The following is a 12,481-nucleotide window of genomic DNA, read 5'->3' as shown; positions in this document are numbered from 1 at the left end:
CAAAAGCCAATTTTGATTCATATGTTAACATTGGGATGCCTCAATTGATGAGAGTTTGTGGTCAGTATAATTAGTTGGGAGAGTAGTAGGAAAATGAATTGCAACTTCATTTTTGGAAAGTTGTCTGCTCCATTTGTTTTTCCCCATATTTTTTAATTCTTTGAACAGTTTGAACTGATAGTTAAATTCCTCTCTCTCTCTCTCATTACTTTGGCTTCATCTCATTCTTGCTCTTCCAAAGGTTTCGCTTCAATTCTAATAACTATTTTATTTTATGAAAATTTTTTTTTCTTCCATTTATTCTTTCACGATTAGGGTTTGCATAAAAACCCTAGAATTTGAATTCAAAACCGTTCGATTTTGTCTGTTTCTATTTTTACTATTTTTGGATGATCAGTTTTGTTTCTAGAACAAATTTGATAGCAGTTTTCAAGATATTTGTGGGTTTCTCACAATTAATTCGTAAAAACCCTATATATTTTATTAAGTAGTTAACACTGCAGCTCATACTTATTTCTTACTAGCCATACTTATTTCATCAAAACAATAGCGATGGAGGATGAATATCACATGAATCTTGATACATTAAAAAAAATAAAAAAAAGTCAGGCTATGACACTGAGTTACATGGCTCTTGGCGTGCATTTGTTAATGGTAATGTTTGAAAAACGTACGCAGCAACATAGAACAAATACATTCAATTAACAGGTTCTCCTGCAGACAGCAATCATGGGTTCCCTGTAGCATTCCATTGGATAAACAGGCACTGCAGTCTCCTCTACAGAAACTTGAAATCGCGGAAATGCAAAGATAGGAACAAAGCACTGCTAATCAGGAACTTGAAAGACATCAATCTATTTAAAAATAAAAAATAATATCCTGGGTTTCCACCCTTGATTGTGAAAATTTTCAATCTTGTGTGGCTGCTCCTTGGTTGAGTTCTGCAAACCTCATGCCAACACGCATTGAATGCTTTAGAAACTTCTCAGCACATCGACGCACGCAGGTTTCCTCTTGCTTTTGCAAGGATTTGTGCTTAAAGGTGTCCACGCAGTCATTAAAGCATCTCTCCACAAGTGAATTATACATCCTCAAGCTGCAAGGAAAACATACAATCAGAGGGGAAATTTTGGGACAAGAATGATTATATTAGTAAAAAATAATGCAGCATGATCTAGCATAGCAAGACTATACTCAACTGCCCCTATGAAAAAAATTAACTATACAATATGACTAAAATTAGATGCTCTTTTATTCATCTAGTGACATCCACGAAAATAAATTGAGGGATTGTTCCCATCATATACTATAAAAAGCTGTCAAATACTGAAAATTTATGTCTTAGTAACTTCTTCAGAATAAGTTATATGACATTATTTTTTTGTTGGTAACACACGCATGCCATTGAAATTCCTTTTTCATTCCCATGGTTCATTTCGTAATAGGGGAAAAGCAAATAAAAAGTTCCAAGAAAGTAGAACTCATCTAAATACTACATGAGATCTTACTTGTCACAAATTCCAATTATATACAAAAGTCAACACTGATCACCATTTCCAATAAATGCAAACCCATGCACAACGATAACAAGCCTTGGTCCCATAATTTTGGGGTTGGTTATGGATCCTTAATAATCTAGTTAGGGTCAAGTTCATGTATTCTTTTTCTCCGTTCTATTCTATCCAAAATTATACTCATTTTTACCTCCTTAATTGACATGTCGTTTTTTACTAAAGTTATTTTAGGTTTCTCTATCTCATTTTTGTCCACTCTCCTCACTATTTGTGGTGCATAAATTATTCTCCTTTACACATGACCAAACCATCTCAAGTGACCCTTTCTTATCTTTTCATCGATAGGGGTTCAAAGAAAGGGGTGAAATCATACCAGCACTAATAAATGCAGACCCATATAACATATATAAAAATTAAATTAAAAAAATGATAACTAAAATGACCTATAACTTCATATTGCTTATAAGGAAGGAGCTTAACGGTAGTTGGCATCCAGACTAGAGAGATCCAATCTCTAGATAGTGGAGGAATGAAGCAAATATCCAGAAGAAGATTGTTGATAATGTCATCTAAACCTTCCTAGGTTACAGGTTCCATACGCCCTAATCTACATACTATGAATAATATTTGGGCTCATACGGTCAGGTAACCTATTAAACCTAGGAAGACTGTCAGACAAACAAAACGAAAAATTAACTCCAAATTTGTTTTGTGCAATGCACATGTTAATGCACTAGTAATGCATAAAATGTTTTCTACCAAAAAAAAAAAATGCACAAAATGTTGTTCCCAAAACGTCCAGACACAACATATAAGCTGCACTGGTTTTAAGGAGAACATTATTCTGGCTTCACATAATGAGCATCACAAAAATTAAACTAACTTCAGTGTGAGCTGTATTGCACAGTGGCAAATGTGAAGCCACGAAAATTGAGCCAATACTCAAATTTTAAACCAAAACAATGCCTTGAAGCACTTTAAAATGAACCTGTCATTCTCCTTAAAAAGGCACCTACCTCTGAAGTATCTCAAAGCAGTACTTTGCTCTGCTCCTTTTGAAAATAATTTTTTTATCGTTATTTTTATTAAGATTGTGATAATAATTACAATATACTTAATAAAAAAATTATGAAGTATTCCTAATTCTATGAATATAAGCCTATTTTTTCACATTAAAAAACTTCAAATAAATAATCCATAAAAAGGTCATGGATCTCTTCGAAAAGAAAAGCAATAATTCCTCGAATGATTAACACATTTCAATTAATAAAGATGAGTTCATAAAAAGACCACAAAAGGGAACTTATTAAAGAGATAAAAGAGGAAGAGAAAGATATTCAGGAAACAATGGATATGTCATGGATCTGGAGCTGGCTGATCATGGCAGGCATTTTAAGCTTATCTTACTATGGAGGATTTTTCAGACTTCCTAGCATGCTCTTGTTCAGTCTAGATCCTGTCCCATCAGCTGAAAGATGAGAGTGAGCCTATTTTGCTCTACATTAATTCAAGGGATAGATCTGGATCTGTTGCAAAATGACAATACCTAATCCCTTTTATAGAAGTGTAGAAAAGAGAAGGATGATTCCGACCAGTATAAAGTTTTGAGTCTTTTATTAATCAGTTATTTATATTGGATTTTTATAAATAAAATATTAATTTAATAGACTATTAATTTGTTTAGTATAAGTAAATTGAGAAAATTCTGTCTTACATATGCATGCACGTGTGTTACCTTTGAGGAGTCAGATGATGAAAATTCTGAACAGGAGTAAAAGAAATCTTGAATAATGTATCATTTTTTACTTCAGAAATTATATTGTAGATAGAATTTGATGGTTTTAAACCTGACTCTATCATCACTTTATGTAGGACTTCAGCCTTAATCCACTTCCCATCCTCGTAAAAAACTCCAGCAGTTTGAACTATAGGTAGCCACATTTGGAACCAGCCATCTATCTCCCATTTCTTTAAGCAACATCAATGCCCTATAAGTGCTACCCCTTGCAGCACCCAAGAAACATTGGTTTATATATCAGATCATTTGGCTCTAAATGCATCTCACTCATTCTTTTAAACAGCTTGAAGGCTGCTTTCATGTTAACTTTCATGCACAACCCATGTATTAAGATACCATATGTATAATCATCTGGAACAAACCAGTATTTCCATAGAAGATTATATCTGAAATGCTTCTTCCATGTCATCTGATCTACAAAGACATCAATAAGAATTGTAAATGTCACTTTAGAAAAAGAAATTCCACTCTCCTCCATCTCCCTAACCAAATCAGCAACTCACACTAAATTTTCAACTCAACAGAAACCTGCAATTAGAACATTGTAAGTCATCAGTGTCGGAGATTGACCAATTGACTGCAACTGATCGAATAAACATGCAGCCTTCTCCAACCTTCCAACAATACAAACCCATCTATCAGGGTGTTTTAAGTAATTAAATTTGGATATAATTAAATGCTTTCCATTTGATCCACCAACTTCTCAGCCTCCCAAACTCTCTTGACACAACCCACCAACCAACGTGTTGTAAGTAAAAACATAACAAATCACCCATCTCCCGCACATTTCATCAAGCAGTTCTAAACCTTTACTTTTTGTTCCATAATTACAATATTCATTAATCATGCAATTGTAAGCATATAAATTAGGAAACACCCCATTGTGCTTCATTTTCTCATACAGCTAAAACCCATGCTTCTTTAGGCCTTTCTTGAAAAACCATTGATCAACACCGTGTAAGTGAATTGATTAGCAACCAAACCAAGCTCTCCTATTTTACAAAACAATACCTAGTGTCTCCATTCTTCCAACACCCATCAATCAGAGATTCAGAGTAGAGTATTTGACAACATTAGCAGTCCTTCAACTGACCAAATGCTTAAACCCTTTATACAAATCAAAGCCTCACAACAACCTTTAATCATAATCCCAAAACTACATACATCCATTTGAAAATTACCCTTTGTTTCATTGAAAACACACACAGCTTTCCCAAAACAATTTGATTTGATAAGAAAACCCAAAAGATTATATGAGTGTTTGGTCCAGGTGTGAGGCCCTTATTAATCATGTGATTGAAATAGAATAGTGAGTGCTTTAGGGCCCCTTTGGTACATGTGTTTAAACACATATTTTCAGTTTTTAAACAACATTACACGTATTTCTATACACTTTTTCACCTACACATATTTTCAAAAAATACAAACAACGTTACTAGAACAACGTTACCAAACGGCCCCTTAGTAATTGAGATTGGACATAGGCATTGATGATTGCTTCATAAAGATAAAAATGGGTTGAATCTAAATTCAAATTGCTGTGTCAAATAGTAGAGAAGACCAGATAATAAAGTAAAGGTAGGGGAGGAGATCCAACCATAGTATTTGCAGAATGAGAGAACGAATCCATGGTATCATTTTGGAGGATAGGAGGTGGTGTATGATAAAGGAAACAGATTGGTGGGTGTGTTGAGGGCTAGGACAGTTGAGGAGCTGAAGAGTGAGAAAGCATTCAATGGCAGGATTTTCACTATTTTTTGGATGAGGACAAGAACAAGGTGCATTTATGATATTTTCTCGTTGCTTCTTATGGTGCATGCACTAAACTTTTACCCCTGTGGGTGTCCCCGGCTCTCTATTGTCCTTCATGGAAACACTGATAGATAGGTACTGGAAAGTATTAAAGCCACACCATCGCTAGGTTTATAAAGGATAGATGGTAGAAGTCCTCTAAATGGGAACATCATGGGGGCTTTTGAGAAAAAATGCAAATTTATGCAGCAGTTTTCAAATTATTTAGGAATCTATAGCACTTTTGAAATCATGTTTTGAAGGCACAGTTTTGAATCGTGAAATCCTCTTATTTTCTGCTAATGTGGAGAAGCTAACAAGGACATTTTTAATTAAAAAAAATGTCCATGTGGAAATAGTATCTTCAAGAAACAATTTCCAGTCAACCATTGCAACGTCCTCTTCCCCCCCCCCCCCCCCTTTTTATTCCACTGTTCAATATGAAACAGGGAGAAACACGCAAAAAGTTTCAACAAGAGTGGAGCTTGTCTAAAGGCTACCTCTGAAAAGTCAATGTTAATACATGTCGGCCCATATACAAATATCTAAAAGTTATTTTTAAAAAATCAATTATTAAATGGATAGTTTTTATTTTTTGGATAAATAATAATGGTTTATTGAAAATGAAAAGAAAACGATCCCCAAGTACACAGGAAATGCACAAAGGATGCAACAAAGTTTCATCCAAAATTACATAAATCTAGAAATTCCTCAAAGGAAGAAAAGGAATAGCCACTCAAAGCAGCCAACCAATCAAACATGGTTTCAAACATAGCCACTAAAAGATACAATTTTAGCTCCATAGACAAACCCTCAGCCCCATCAAAAGTACAAAGGTTTCTCTCCCTCCAAATGGTCCACACAACATAATGGAATATAGGTTCCATACAAAACTAAATTGCATACTAAGAGACTAATATTTTGGTTCAGTTCAAATGGTTAGCGAGCTTTTTATACCTAGGAGGACCGTTGAGCAAACAAAACGAAAAACAAACTCCAAAGATATTTCTGTGAAAAACACATGATAATGCACCATTAATGCATAACATGTAGTTCCCAAAACGTCCAGACACAACAATATAAGCTGCACCGGTTTTAAGGAGAACATTAATCTGTCTTCACACGATGAGCATCACAAACATCAAACCGACAATGCGAGCTATGTAGCACAGAGGCCAACTGTGAAGCCACAAAAAAACACAGAAGTCCCATGATGTTTGAATAACCGTTTGGATTAGCTTAAGTACAACATTTTTAAAACCTCAAATTTTTATAGCTAAAATTATCCAAACTAACACTTTGAATTCACTATTTCCTATCAGCTTAAGTAGTAAAAGCACTTGAAAAAAAAAATGATACTGTCAAAAAAAAAAATCTAATTTATAGTCACGATTCACAAATAATAAACAAATTTAGGAATTGATTGATAAATTGATAAACAGGATATGGGATGGAATACATGGAATGAGAGGGACAAAAGTGGAAGAGAAGAAATGGGACCTGTCACGGATCTGGAGCTGGTCGATCATTGTGGACATTCTGATCTTATCTTCCTCAGGAAGAGTGTCCAGATCTGCTAGCATGCTCTTGTCCATACTTGATCCTATCTCTCTCTCTCTCTCAGTCTCAGTCTCTCAGCTTTTTCAACTTCCAAACACAACTAAGTTTTTGTTAGGGTTTATGAACAAGCTCTCTTCAGTAGCTCTGATTCACTATTACTTTTATAGCAACAAACCACGACGTCGTTTAGTCGACTTCTCTCTCTCTGTATTTGTAAATTTAATGGAGTCTTTTTTGGGCCTGGTCCGTTAGTTAGATTCATCACTCATATGAGAGTTTGGGTCTTGCCCGAATGGCGGTGGGCCTATTGATCTTGTCCACTAATAATTTTTTTTTACTGAACACTAATAATTTGTTGAATTCAAGTGTATGGAAAATTTTATTTGGTTCAGTCAAATTTTTATTTATTTATAATTATTTGGGTAAATTATATTTTAAGTAATATGTCTTAAGGGTAGTTTCAAATAAAATTTATTAGTTTCAAAATTTTCAGTTTTTCTTTTTTTCAAGTGTAAGTTTAAAATTATATCTGGAAATTTGAGAGAGAGAGAGAGAGAGTTACTACTCAATGTGACTCTTTTTTTTTTTTAGAATCAGATAAGAAATTTTAATTAAGGCAAATCAAATTGAAAAATATCCTCCAAGTCACGTGGTAGATCTTCTAACCACACATCAATATGTAGATACAACTGCTTTACGGGCAAAGGCATGTGCAAGCTTATTGCCCTTCCTCTTGACATGACAAAAACTACAATTAAAATTAGCTACTAAACAATGAATATCAGCAATAACATTTCCAAACAAAGTCCGTGAAGGCTTGGCAGCAACAAGAGCTTGGATACCCTTCAAAGAATCCGAAAATTATATCTTGCACCCGGCATATATACCGGCTCCAAAGAATCACCCTCCACCTCCACGGCTTTAAGACACAGCTCCTGGGCAAATACAACAACTCTTCGAGCAGCCAAAGCTTCCACCATGTCCACAGACCCCAAATGCCTAATTTTCTGGCTCAACGCACCAATAACTAACCCCACAAAGTCCCTGATGACCACCCCAAGACCTGCACACGCTTGCTTTTCAAAGAATGCTCCGTCAAAATTGACTTTGAACAAACCAAATGCAGGAGGTTTCCGCCAAATATCCCCACTACGAAAAGCCAACCTAGGAATCTTTCCATGCACATCGTGGAACTCCTTCCGCAGCTCAGAGGCCCAAATGCACACCTCATCAACACCCCCACACCTTCTGTCTCTCCCTAATCCAATTTCATGCTCCCAAATACTCCATGCGACCATGGCAAAAAACTCCACCAGCTTTGATGAAACCTCCCCATACAAAAAACAAAACAAATCTCCAAACTTGGAGAACCTCTTAGAATGCAAAAAGGAGAAACGCTTATCCGACATCCAAATGGACTTAACTGAATCGCAAAACCACAGCGCATGAATACTATCTTTAGCTGAATCATGGCACTGCTCGCACTTACCATCAACCACCACTTGCCGCTTGCACAAATTGATCTTGGTTGGCAGCGCCTCTTGGACTGCTCTCCACAAAAAAAATGTCTAACTTTCTAAGGCACCTTGAGTTTCTAAATGCCCTTCCACAGTCCTTTACCCAACTCCAAAGACGATGGACTAGGCTAGTGCTGTCTATTAAGCTCCACAAACAGTCTGTATGCACTTCGCACCGAATAAACACCATTAGAGGATAAAGGCTAGACAAGTGTATCCAAATCCACAAATTGACTCATCGAAATACCTTTAATAACCTCGGCCTCCCAATGATAAAATTTTAAGTCAATTAACTCCTCGTTCCAACTCCTAGACCCGGGCAGAAACAGATCGCTAACCACCTGAAGAGAATGATCCCGCTGGGGTGTTGGAACACGACCACCCCCTGCTGAAGGCTGCCAACAGTATTGCCAAATCGAAATGTTCCTCCCATCACCCACCCTCCACCTAGCTCCCTTCAAAACTCCCTCTCAAGCTTGCAAAATGCTACACCAAGCAAAGGAACACCTCAGGGATTCCTTAGCATCAAAGATATTACCAGACTGAAAATATTTAGCCCGGAACACCTTATATACCAAGGAATTTCTATCATGAAACAAACGCCAAACTTGCTTCTCCAACATAGCATCATTAAACATCCAAAGATCCTTAAACCCTAGGTCCGGATGGGATGCCTTCCATTTTTTATCAAAAGTTTTGGCCGGATATTAGAATGGAGATCTCTGATACGGTACTCTCTTGCCTAAACTCTGGTACTTTCCTTAAGTCCATTAATCACACTTTTATTACTTTGATCCCTAAGGTAACTAATCCTGAAACTGTTGCTCAATTTAGGCCTATCAGTTTGTGTAATGCTATTTATAAAATATTGAGTGAAGTCCTTGCAAATGGACTGAAACCTAATCTGAACTTTATTATTTCTGAAGCCCAGAGTGCTTTTATTGCTAACAGAGTTATTACTAATAATATTTTGATAGCCTTTGAGACTTTGCATCATATGAAAACACAATGTTCAGGCAAGACAGGTTTTATGGCCTTAAAACTCAATATGAGTAAGGCTTATGATAGAGTTGAATGAATTTTTCTACATAAGTTCCTTTTGAAGATGGGTTTCCAAGAGTTGTGGGTTACCCTAATTATGCAATGCGTGACGATAGTTTCCTATTCAATTTTGGTGAATGGTGAGCCTCAGGGTTTTATTTATTTTACAATGGGTTTACGACAAAAGGGATCCTCTTTCTCTTTTTTTATTCCTATTCTGTGCGGATGGTTTGAATGCTCTTATCTCTAAAGCTGCTTGTGATGGTGATATTCGAGGGTATTCTATTTGTAGAGATGGGCCAAGAATTTCTCATCTTTTCTTTGCAGATGATTGCTTGTTGTTTTGTAGAGCTACTCCCTCCGATTATGCCAAAATCCTGAGCACTCTGGCTTGGTATGAAGCTAACCACGGCTTTCTTCAGTAGGAATACCTCCGAGAAGGTTTAGGAAGAGTTAAAAGTTATGTTAGGTGTGCTGGCCATCAAGAGTTATGAGAAATATCTGGGGCTTCCATCATTTGTTGGGCATAAAAAAAAGCTTATTTCAATCACATTAAGGAGCAGATTTGGACTCGTATGCAGGGGTGGAAGGAAAAATTACTTTCTCAAGCCGATAAGGAAATCATGATCAAGGTGGTGGTTCAATCTATCCCTACTTATTCTATGAGCGTCTTTTGTCTTCCTATTGGATTGCTCAAGGATATTGAAGCTATGATTAGAAAATTTGGTGGGGTTGCTCTGAGAACTCTAGGAAACTTCATTGGCTTCAGTGGGAGACTCTTTGTTCTTCCAAATCAGTTGGAGGATTGCTCAATGTGACTTAAATGACCATATTTGTAATTTACTATTTTCCTAAAGTGACTAGAAAAATACTTTAGAAAACTATTATAAAGAATAAAAGAAACAAGTTAGCAATTTTTCTTTTTGACCTTATCGCATTCTACCATGGAAATATATATATAGAGCCACCACAAGAAGTGAGTTACATTATTAATGCTTGTAAAAAGAAATAAGTTAGCGTGCAACATACTTGAGCGGTTGAGCCTATAAAAATTCGTTGGCATGTTGTCATAGTCTAATAGCAAAACAAAGAAGAAGGGAAAAAATACACAAAATTCGTTGTGGTTTTTAAGTAAAACACAAACCCCCTTGAAGTTTTGACTGAACAATTGACTCCCATGTGATATTGTAAAATCTATATAATATTATATATAATAAAAATTGGGCTTAAACGCCATAGTTGAGTCACGTGACTTCACCAAATTGCAAAAATTTTAATAAATTTTTAGATTTTAAGAATAGATATATACATATTTTTTGGATAAATATGACAAATCAAGTAATGAAAGAAAGTAGTATTTCATTTACAACTATAACAGTTGTGTTTATCTAAAAAAATTACCTAAGGATAGAATTAAAAAAAAAGGAAAAAAAGAGGAAAACAAAAAATTGACAGTGTTTTTACTTTTTAGCATTGTAGCTTTTAGTGAGTTCATTGGCTTCCAGTTTGACGTACAACCATGTGACAAAGGAAATATAAAAGGTGTTGCCAAATCATAAAAACTTATATACTAATATAATAATCTCATGTCATGAATTGTGATTATGCTAATGGCTAAGTGCTAATCTTTGATTTGCAACAATCTTCTTCATCACTCTAATTTATTCTTATCATTAAATAAAATTAGATTAACATTATTTTTTATTTGTTAGGATATATTTCTTAAGGTGATTAATATAATAAATCTATCCCAAGATATAATATATATCTCTAATAAATTGATAATCTCTATTTATCCTAATAAATTGTATATATCTCCATTAATTTGATAATTTTTACGTTGATGACATTTAATATATATATATATATATATATATATATATATTTATTCCTGACAGCTATCAACCACATTCTCTTTCTCTTTTTTTTTTTTTTAATTTTTAATTTTTTATATGTTATGTTATGTTGAATTAACTCTTTTTTTTTTTTTTCATTCTATTCATATGACCTTTTCTTAATTCCAATTTTTATGGGATAAAAAAAAAAAACATTGATTAGATATCTTTAATTTCAATAAGATTTAAATGAATTATATTTCAAATGGAACTCTACCAATATATATAACCCTATATATCTTTTTTGGAGTGAAGCTTATTTCAATATGTGAATGTCTAAATCCCATGAAAATGCAAGTATGCATTCTTTCTTCTTTTATTATTATTATTTTCATTTTGTTTATTTTCTTTAGTGTTATTATTGGTTTTTTGTCTTCATGTGATTTTAATTAATGAATTCAAAACATTGTCAAGTTTCTAATCGCTCCTTCTTTGTTTTTGTATTTTTTTTTTATTAAATTGATTAGGTTTTGTGTATTGGTTGCCTTTTGTTTAAACTAATTTTCTTAACTTTGATCTAATTTATATGCTTAGGGTTAGGGTCTTAGAATTAATGATTAAATATGGTTAGAATTAATATATGAATTTTAACAATTTTCTTATTTGATTTTTATGTTACATCAAATTATCAAGATGTTCTACACATGTATTCTTGAATCATCAACTTTAATTTTAATTTATAATATTATTAGGATTATATTAATTTTAGATTTATCAATTGTTTAGTAAGTTTTTTTTAAAAAAAATAATAATTATCAATTTAAAATTCAATTTGGAATTATCAATTTCATTTAGTTTTAGGAAGAAATCTTACCCCTTATTTTAGTGAGATAATTATTTACACTTGATAATTTTTTCTTTTATCTTTATTGAATCTATTAAAATATATAATTATTTATACATTTATTTTATAAGCTTCTTCATAAAACCGTGTAACGCATGGGCTTATAACTAGTATATATATAAAATCAAAGCCTTTGAAACTCTCACAATTTTCCATATTAGCACAATATTTAAATAAAATTATCATTTTAAGTTCTCACAATTTTTCACGTCAGCACAATATTTAAATAAAATTATCATTTTATAAAAAATAATAATTTTTAAAATTATTTTTTTAAAAAAAATTAACAAGGAGTGAAACTCTATCTCTCTAATAAGTCTAACTTAAACTCAAACTCAAACTAAAACGTTGGTCTACAAATTTACAAAATTTCATTTAAGAATTAATTTATTTTCTTAAGATTTACAAACCGATTTCTTATTAAAGGAGAAAACACCCAAATGTAAACACTCAATAATTCTCAAACTATTTTGTAGCCGCCTGCTTTTATTTTTTTTATTTTTTGAAACGCTATGTTAATT

General features: G+C 33.6%; 1 protein-coding gene and 1 pseudogene across 1 annotated transcript; both read right to left on the bottom strand.

The window, feature by feature from the left end:
* Positions 1 to 504: 504 nt before the first annotated feature.
* Positions 505 to 6,834, bottom strand: LOC142607545 (mitochondrial import inner membrane translocase subunit Tim9). The gene is made up of 2 exons (XM_075779081.1): positions 6,604 to 6,834; positions 505 to 1,096 (listed from the first exon to the last, which is right to left on the bottom strand). The coding sequence occupies exons 1-2, from the start codon at positions 6,696 to 6,698 to the stop codon at positions 910 to 912; spliced, it is 282 nt and encodes a 93-aa protein (XP_075635196.1). The 5' UTR covers positions 6,699 to 6,834; the 3' UTR covers positions 505 to 909.
* Positions 1,109 to 5,493, bottom strand: LOC142607544 (uncharacterized; annotated as a pseudogene).
* Positions 6,835 to 12,481: the final 5,647 nt, after the last annotated feature.

This window comes from Castanea sativa, chromosome 8, assembly GCF_040712315.1.
Source record: "Castanea sativa cultivar Marrone di Chiusa Pesio chromosome 8, ASM4071231v1".
NCBI classification, from domain to species: Eukaryota; Viridiplantae; Streptophyta; class Magnoliopsida; order Fagales; family Fagaceae; genus Castanea; species Castanea sativa.
This window is presented reverse-complemented; position numbering and strand designations above follow the sequence as displayed.